Below are 9,477 nucleotides of genomic sequence, written 5' to 3' on the forward strand. Positions count from 1 at the left end.
CCCGTAATTCCCCTTGAGGGAGGGGAGCCGGAGGTCACCTCACTTGGCAGGCTGGAGCTGAGGGTCCATTCGGAATTCTTTCTGGAAATCCTCAGCCAGGGAGACGGGGGCAGGCGTTTTTCCCAAGAACCCAAAGGACAGGAAAAGCCAGCCCTCCTCCGTCCAGGACCAGGACCATGCAGACTGTGGAGCCTAATGACCTAACCAGAAGTAGACTGAGTCACACGTGCAAGTCAAGAATGCGAAAGTCACATATGTAATTGTAAACGTTTTGGTAGCCACATTAGAAGTAGGGAAAAGAAATACGTGGAATGAAATTTAATAACGTATTCTCACCCAATACATCCAAAATATTATTTTAACATACACCAACGTAAAAATTATGAATGATGTGTTTTATGTATTTTTTTCATATTAAATCTTCAACACCAGGTATGTATTTTATACTCACAGCACACCTCTGCTCACACGTGACGAGTGGCTGCCAACCAGGATGGGACACCTCGAGAGGGTCTAAGAGTCTACCTACCCCCAGCAGACCCTCCACAGGGCAAAGGGAACAGAAACACGGCCCATCAATTCAATGTCCGCTGCTCAGTCAACCGCTCTAAGTCAGACACCCTCAGCCACTAAGCCATGCTTGCAGAGTTTCGATGGCAGAGGGGAAAAGCACTTTGCAAATATTTAAATAGAGAAAACAGTGGATGAAAATACGCAACATATTAAATGCCAGCAATCATCAGGCGGTGAGGTGGTGGTCTTTTCTCTTCTTCCTTATACTTTCCTATTCCTTACAGATGTTCTAATATTAATTTAGAAATTATGATTTAAAATTTTTAAGTGATTAGAACAATGAGCCAGGAACTATATACGTCTGGCCCCAACTTCTCCAAGGAGGGGAGAAAACCCCCAGGGACGTTGGGAAAGGTGCTTATATCTCACTGGTGGGGAGGGAGAAGATTTTCCTAGTTAGATACTTTTCCTGTTTGAACTGGGAGTGTCAGACATACCAGCAAGGGCCGTGGGAGGACTTAGGTGCTAGCTACATCGGCAGCAGAGACAAGTGTCCCCCGCATCTGCCTGGGCAGCACACGCCTGCATCTCCCCGGCCCAGAGTTATGAGAGGCGCCCTTGTAAGGGCAGGAAGGCAGCTGGGTGTCGGGGGAAGTGCTCAGACTCGAAAAACAGGTGATCGTACATTCTTTCCGCATGTGCAAAATATGAATCAAATCATTTCTAAAATGCCTGCAGCTGTTTGGTAGGATCCACGGGGCTGCCACAGGTACTAATTTAAAGTCCAACCCTGCCCCACTCACACACACACACACACACACTCACACACACACACACACACACACACACACAGCACCAGAACAGCCGAAGGTCTAACTAAGGATGTTCACAATATCTCCACTTCCCCAGAAGGATGAAACTTCTGAGCAGCTGCTTTTCTACAATCCTAGGTGGCATTTCACTTAGCAAAGAACCGGCAGGCACACTTCACACAAGTGTGAGGGTCCGGGATTCACAGTTACATCTGTCACTTGTCCCCTAATCTCGAGATCTCTATGGAGTGTGACGGGTTGGTGAGTAGATATTCCTGCTTCAGAGATTAAATCAGCGTTGAACCCATTTGCCTCAAATTAGTGCTTGTCTAGGGCTGGGGGTTGGGATGTGATGTCCAAGGGGTACAGGGTTTTTTGGGGGGGAGGTGACAACGCTCTGACATTGGTTGTGGTGATGCTTGCACAACTCTGTGAAGCCACTGAATTGTACAGTTTAAATGAACGAACTATGTGGTATGCGAATTACATCTCAGTAACGCTGCTCGGGTTTTTTTAAGGTAATAAGCTCAGATGTGAAATTCACTCCATCCCGTGTATGACAACGGAGTTCTCTGTCATCTTGGGCACTGCTTTACCTGTATAAAGAATGGGAAAGGCTATCTGCTTCTTGCTTAAACAAGGTCTCATGTGTAAACAGAACTCTCCTCTGAGAAACATCCAGTGGGTCTCTGCCGAAGAAGCCCCCCCCCCCACCTGCCCCGGTTCTCCAAAAGGCTGACACCTTTTCACTGACCTTTCTGCTCCTCCCACACTTCTGGCCTCGTGGGGGACGTCCTCGCCTGGGGCACGTGGACCATCCTTCTCAGGAACTGAAGGTAAGGTGGATGGGCCCGGCCCAGGGCTTCTTCTGGGACAATACAAAGAAAGCAATAGATGGTTAAAAAGGGTATTTCTCTCCACATGGGATTGAAAAAGTCCATTTCCTTTTTGATAGCTGAGTAATATTCCATTGTATACATGGACCACATCTTCTTAATCCAGTATGGTGACTAACATAATATAATAAAAAAATATTATTATTAAAAAAAGTCCATTCCCCAATTCAAGCTTTAAGTGGTACTACCCCAAAATCCTTAGGGAAAAAAAAAAGTCACCTTCCAGCAATCAATGGCTTTGAGATGCTCTTGCATCATTTAGGCCTCTCTGTATAAATAATTCCAGTTTCAAAAGCAAAGGTATTTGGGCTCCAGAAAAACATATGATTACCTCTAACCTATGACCCAAGAGCGTGGCCAGCCAGTAACTATTTCATGCTTTTCGGACAGTTTGAGTGAAATGAATTGAAGGACACAGAGAGCGAACAGGACGTGTCCAACAAACAGCTCCCCTCTTCCTCCCATTTCTCTCATCTTTTTCAGAATCTTAGCACATCCAGTGGTTGCAAGCAGGTAAATTTAAACCTTTATGCATAGAAAACCCAGCTTTTTAAAAAACCACCCATCTACTTGACTCTTAAAAACCGGGGTGGGATTCACTTTTGAAGCTGGCCCTAGGTGTCCCCCTAGGATCTGTTCTTTTCTGTACCTTTCGGCGTGGAGCACTCCTGGAGCCAGGGTTTGCGGCTTCGGGTCCCGAGGCTCATCAGGTTCCGGAGGTGAAGAGACTGGCAGCTTCCCGCCCCCGGCAGGAGCGGGGGGCTGAGGCCCAGGCTGCTCCTCAGGCGGCTGGTGCACGGCCAGGCTGGCCCCTCGCGCAGTGGCTGCGTCCTCCGGGCAGGGGGTCCCAGCAGAGCAGCCCGAGTCCCCACGGGTCCCTGGCAGCCCCTGAGCAGCGCCAGAGAACATCCTCGTAGTACCTGTCTCGGGCGGGTCACCAACCACACGTGCCCCAGTCTCAGCTGTGCTCGAAGTGACGTCACCCGCCACTTCCCCAGCAGCCCCTGCCCCTGAGCCAGGCTCTGGGGGGGTGGCTGCTACTTCCACAGGCCAGAGCTCGGGAGCACAGGGCTTGCCCAGGGCATTTTGTGTTTCGGAGATCCCAGCACCACCTCCACGCCTCTGCTCACCACCAAGGGTGTCAGGGGTCCAGGGCTCACGGATGGCCTCGGCCACAGTCAAAACACCCCCATGGGGAGAAGCTGCTCCCGGGGCCGAGGTGGATACTGGCAAGTCAATCGGCCCCCCTGTGTGAGCAAAGCCCTGGGCAGCATCCTCTCCGGGTTGACCGTCACCGGTGGATGTTTCCTGGGGGTATATTCCAGGAGGAATTCTGTCTTCTGGAATCACGGCCCCTTCTCGGTGGCCCTGGGGCTCCACCTGGAAGTCAGCGGCTTTTTCCACGGGAGTCTCAGGACCGGCTGCGGGCAGGGAAGGCCCTGAGGCTAGTTCCTGCTGGCCCCCACCCTGCGGTGAGGGGGCCTGGCCTCCAAGCCCCGGCCTGGCCTCCCCAGCCCGCTCTGGCTTCTCACTGTCCTGCACGGCCTCTGGGACCCCAGTCACTGCCTTCCCCACACCGGCTCCTGGCAGGTTCGGGTCTGCGGCTGGCACCGCTGGAGCCGGCAGCCTTCCTGGAGCGGGCTCCTGGGCAACCAGACAGGGGGGCTCGGCCTCTGTAGGCAACTCTTGCTTATTCTCCGTTGCAGCCACCCCGAGTCCAGCAGGAAGGGCAGGGAGAAGGGTGATGGCCAGTCCTTGAGCCCCATCTGGAGGCTTCTCTGGGCTTGGCCCCACGAGGTCCTCGCCCCTCACACTCCCGACGGCTCCTGCCTTTTCTCCCGCTGCACTCTGGGGCCGATCAGCGGTCAGGGCTCTGAGCACGGACTTCTCAAAGATCTTGGTGATGTGCTCCCTGAAGTCGGGGAACCCGGTGATCATGCCCATCTGCTTGGAGCTTGCGTCCACGCCACCTGATGCGCCCCACCTCGGATCCTTGAGAGGGTCTACCATTCTCTCCCCACTGCCCTCCGGCTCCCTTGCTGCCTCGCCTGCCATGCTCTCCTCACTGGCAGGGCGTGCTGGCATCCCACCGGGCTCAGTGTCTGCACCAGGCGCTCTTGCCTCCTCCTCCTCCTCCCCTGTCATCTGCTTATGCTTGGTCGGAAGCGGTGCCCCGTCCAGGTAGGGGATGGAGTCTGCGGGTCCCTCAACGTTTCCAGCTCTGGGGCTCCCACTGCTCACTTGCACCCCAGAGATCTCCTCACTGGCCACTCCCAGTTGTGAGAGAGGGGCAAGCAAGCCGGCAGAAAGCTTCATGGAGGTGGCATTTCCCAAGGCCGCGGGAGGCTCTTCTATGGGACAAGGGGCTGCCCCTGTTCCGACAGCACCATCGATATGCAGGTAAGGAGTGTCTGGAGCAGCCTCTTCTGGTGGCCCAGGTGGCAGGGGTCTCTTTGGGTCGGGGACAGCCTGAGCTGCAGAAATATCCACCTTGCTTGTGGGAATCCCCCCCCGCTCTCCAGCTGGTAGCAGGGCATCCTGGCAGCTGGCCGACAGCTGCTCTGCTGGACAGGGCTCACCCGGGGCAAAGGTAGAAGCTTCCTTCCCAGAGGAGGCATGCTGCTCGGTCTGAAGGGAGCCGTCACTCAGAGCAGCTTCTGCAGGCCCCTCCAGAGCCCGCTGCACCCCCAGGTCCCCTTCCTTGGCACTCCCACTGGTCTCAGCAGCCCCATCGTCCGCACCTTGATCCTTGGCCGCTGGGAAACTTCCAAGGAGCCTTGGGGCCTCCGCATCCAAGGCAGGGGGGTGCTCCATTTCCTTCTGTGGGGCCGGCACGGGTTGCTGCCTGCCTCCCTGCGTTTCCCCATACGCCTCTCGGTCTGGGGCATCCTGGCTGGGTGTGACTCTACGGCTGGCGAGCGCCAGGGCTGGCGGGCCGTGGGCTGCATCCAGGAGAGCGACTGAGTCAGGAGCACAAGGTGGGGTCCCCACTGTGTTCCCACTTGCCTTCTCTGTCTTGCCCAACCCCTGGAGCGGGGGCTGAGCGTCAGCTGCTTCGGAAACTTCTGTGTCCCTGAGACATGCTTCTTCATGCCGGCCGCTGGCTTGCAACACACCTGCCAGTTCCTGCTGGGACTTGTTGGGCCCCTGCTGCGCACAGCGATGCTCCTCTCTGCTCAAGTGACCTGCAAGAGGAGAGTCTTCGGAGGCGTCTGCTGCAGGCGGCGAGACTCTGGAAGGCAGGCTGCCACCGCAGGCTCCCTCTTGCTCATTCTGCCCTCGTGCAGACAACTCCGGTCCTACTGCTGCTGATAGCTCTGGCTGCTCTGTCGCAGGGCTCTCTGGAACCATGGCCCCAGGAGCTGACCCGGGAGCATTAGACAGACTGCCTTTGGGGAGCTCCCCTCGCAGTTCTGATCTGGAAGCTGGGTCCTCCGGCCCATGAGTGGGCAAGCACACATCCGCCAGGGGTTCCACAGCTGGGTGGGTTGGAGAAGCATCTGCATCTAGGTTCTCAGAGCCTAGACCACCTGGATAAGTCTCTTTCTCATTTTCACACTGCTGGGGCTTCTCCCTGAGCATGTCAGACATGGATGCTTCTGGTTCTGACTGCAACAGCTGGAGATGGTTCTCAGAAGATACTGGGGGCCCCTCAGAAGCAGTTCCTTGTGTCCAGCTGTCCCCTCGGCAGGACAGGCTTCCCTGCTGTTCTTGCTCCAGGCTGACCATCGTCAGTCCACTGTCCACGGCTAAGTCCTCCCCCTCGGGGAGATGTGGCCCAGCAGCCTGGACTTCCTGACCAGCTGCCTCACGCCCCAGCCCACAAGGTTGGCCCGGGGATGTCAGCAGGCCCTCCCCAGCACAGCTGCTGGGCCTCTGCACAGATGGGCGGTTCCTCATCTTTGTCTCAGATGGGCTCTCCGCCGCCTTGGCTCTGGGGATGACCTCCGCCGCAGGAGTTGACAGGAAATCTGATTTCTCAGATTCTAAAGCAGGAAGATAGTCCATTCTTTCCAATCCCCCCACGTCCCACAGGGTGTCGGGACACTGGGTCTGCAATCCTGGCCCCTCCCAGACAGCTTCTTTGGGAAGAATGTGTTCACCAGTTCCATCCGGCCCAGGGGGCAGGACAAGATCCTTCTCGGGGAGCTCGTGCAGTGAGCCAGAGGCATGGACCACATGGGCTTCACCCATCATCTCACAGGTCACCGAGCTCCACGCCGTATCTTCTGATGGAGAGCCAGGCCTATCGGCGTGCCCAGGACTTTCCTTTCTCAGTGGCTGTGCTGAGTCCATGCTAGAATACACTTTGCTCTCCACATCATGGCTTAGCTTTGAAACCTCATCTTTTTCCATCTCCAGGCTGGACTTGCAGCCTAAGGCCCCAGGTTGTTCTCCCCATGGATTCTCAGGATCTCTACGGTCAAGCGGCTCCGGGCCTTCTTCCTGCCCCCTAGAGCTGGCCTCGGACAGTCTGCTCTCCTCCTCAGCCACCGCTGGGCTTTCAGGGGCCTTGGCTTCATTCTTTGACTCTGGTGAGCTTCTGGCCCTGTCGTCTGATACACTGGTTGGGGAGGGGAGCAGTACCCCTTGTTGGACTTTCTGGTCCCTCATTGAGACCTCTCCCCTGTCCTCCTGGGGCAAAGGGGCAGGACCCTCTCCACGGTTCCCTCCTAGATCCTCTCCCTCCCTTCTGAGATCAGGAGCGAGCTTGTCCCATCCTGCCAAGCCTGCATCTGCTAACTCTTTGGCCAGGTCCGTAAGCACGGGCATCTCAGCCCTGGAAACCATCTCCCCGGCCAACCAGCTGGATTCTTCTGCAGCAGCGGAGGCCTGAGCAGCTGGCGGTGAAGTGGAGCCCGAAGCTGGACATGTGTCCTCCATCCGCACACGTGGGGAAGGCTCTGTGCTCTCGAGCAAAGCCCCTCCGGGCTGGGTGCCCGCTGCAGCACGGACAGCTGCACTGGGCTCGCTTCCCGGTCCCCCTGCTTGCAAGCTACTCTGAGTATCTTGGGCATCCACGGTCTCCTTCCCAGAGCCCCCAGCCCCGGGCACCGGGGCAGGGCTCGGTGACTCCCCAGGCGGCTCGATGTGCGCCAGATGTGCTCCCATGGGCTGCTGGCAGCTTTCCCGGGAACTTGTGTCGGCTTCTTGGGCAGCCCCTGCAGGGCTCCTAGGGGGATGGCAAGCCCCGAGGAATCCCGCGCCGTCGGCAAAAGCCTGAGGTGGCACCTCCACTTGGCATTTGTCTCTGTCTGAGGCTCCGGGGGCTGGCTCTGGTGGAGTCGGGGTCTCGGGTTTTGTGGGGGACTCCTCTAGACCAGATGAGCTCGCCTTGCCTGGCACAGAAGCCGCCCCCTGCCTGGATTCTGCCAGGGGAAGGCCACCTGCAGCCTTGTCCCCTTGGGACTCGAAACCACCGGGCTGGCCATCTTTCCCACACAGCTGTCCCTGCATCAGCGCTTGAGGAGATGCTGGTGAAACCCCTGGCGACTGGTCAGTGCAGCCGGAGGAAGACAGTGGATGCCCTTCTTCCTCCAGGTCATTCCCTCGGCCGGCACTGGGGACAACGGCACCCATGCTGCACTGAGTAGAACTGCCCCCTTCAGGGACAGACACCGTTGGGGCCTCCCCAAGGGCATCCGGAGAGGGTTCCCTCCTGGGGTGTTGTATGAGGGGCCAATCTTCAGGTGCTGCTGCTGGGCTTGCCAAGCAAGCTTCCGGGGGGCCCTCGGCAAAGGGCATGGAGGCAGAGGGGCACTCCTGCTCCCAGGGCACTGGTGGGCAGGGCAGTGGAGAACCTTCTGGGCCCCTGGCTTCCTGTGGGCATTTGCTCGGCTCAGTCACCTCCGGGGACACGATGCACGGATCCAGGCTGGCAGCACCCTCAGACGCGGAGCGGGAGCCTCGGTGCTCGGCGCTGCCAACAATGAAAACATTTGATGTTTCATTTATTCTCGTGCGTGTGGCCCAGAGCCACGTCACAGGCAGAATCGCCCCCACCCTTTCCCCACCAAAGACCACAAAGCACAGCATCCCCATGCAGCTCATTCCTCTCCATGAAGAGACCACTCCCCCTCCCCCATAACCATTCACATGCCCTTACTTTCTCCCAAAATCAATGCAGGGAATTTCAAACATTCAGCTTGGAGCTCTCCGTGCTGGTCAGTTGTGAACAGGGAAATATAAAAACACATTCACAGTCGCCCACAATGCAGGAAAATAAGGTTTTCAATAGGTACAAATCATAATAGAGGGTTTGAACAAGTTCTGTGTAACTTACAAGGAGATTCTAAGTACTTAATGAGACTATTTAGATATTTGGGTAAAAGGCACAAGTGGGCAAAGCCATGCTTTGAAATAAAGAGCTATTGTTGGTAATAGTTGACTTGATTCTCTGATTCAACATGTGGTACTGGGAGGGGCGTCATCCAAAAATCAATTCTGTTTAGCTATGGAATTCCTGCATGTGACCTATATATAAAATTCTTGGAAGCTGAATTACCTTTATACCCATATGTGTCTTAACTTGAACTTACTCAGTTGGACAGCATGTGAAGCAGAACTATGGGAATTTAGGGGAACATGGCTCAGAATTATGGATTTGCTGTAGATAACCAGCTATCCGGGTGCTACAAAACAGTTCATCATAGGCCATATTTGGACATATTTCAATTCTGCATGGTTTTCATTAAGCTCATTTTTTAAATTTAAAAATAATATATGTCCAATACAACATTTTGAAAATGTAGAGAAAAGTATCTCCCATGCCTGCCACTTGAAGAGTTCTGGTGAATTTCCTTTTTTTCTACACAACTTTTTAAAGGATGCCATTTTATTATTTTTACATAGCTATGACTCTATGTCCTTGTTATGATTATGTGTCTTTTTAGCACCAAGAGAAATTGCGCAGGACAAAGTTAAGAGAAGTATGGTTTTTCTAGGGCTCTTACCATATTCTTTAAAATTATTTTAGGGAAACAAATAATAAAATTGTTATAGGGAGGAAAACCTATGGAACGCTCTTGCAACCGTTACATAAATACACGTTCGCCTGTGCACAGACCCCCAGTGTTTTGAATGCGAGCAGGGAAAAATCCTGCTCTACACATTGACTACCAGAATTCTAGCTTGCCAATGCAAGGCAATGCATATACATTCATTTATCAGGGATGCACACGGTGGCAAGTAGAATACGTTCCTGCTAAAATTTAGAAGTTGAGTTGTGTCCCCCTAAGATTCACATGTTGAAGTTC

At 54.7% G+C, this 9,477-nt stretch overlaps 1 protein-coding gene across 3 annotated transcripts in view; it reads right to left on the reverse strand.

Moving 5' to 3' along the window:
* TACC2 (transforming acidic coiled-coil containing protein 2) overlaps nucleotides 1-6,756 on the reverse strand; it is a 140,778-nt gene extending 134,022 nt beyond the window's left edge. For 2 of the 3 annotated variants that reach the window (XM_040624234.1, XM_008686899.2), the window contains exons 1-2: nucleotides 2,871-6,756; nucleotides 2,080-2,193 (exon numbers count right to left, since the gene is read on the reverse strand). In XM_040624234.1, the coding sequence (XP_040480168.1) occupies nucleotides 2,080-2,193; nucleotides 2,871-6,577 (3,821 nt within the window). In that variant the 5' untranslated portion in view covers nucleotides 6,578-6,756. Of the gene's footprint in view, nucleotides 1-1,921; nucleotides 2,015-2,067; nucleotides 2,194-2,870 lie in introns of all 3 variants that reach the window. The other variant, XM_040624233.1, reaches the window with a different exon arrangement.
* Nucleotides 6,757-9,477: the final 2,721 nt, after the last annotated feature.

This window comes from Ursus maritimus, unplaced genomic scaffold (assembly GCF_017311325.1).
Source record: "Ursus maritimus isolate PB19 unplaced genomic scaffold, ASM1731132v1 scaffold_7, whole genome shotgun sequence".
In the NCBI taxonomy this organism is placed as follows: domain Eukaryota; kingdom Metazoa; phylum Chordata; class Mammalia; order Carnivora; family Ursidae; genus Ursus; species Ursus maritimus.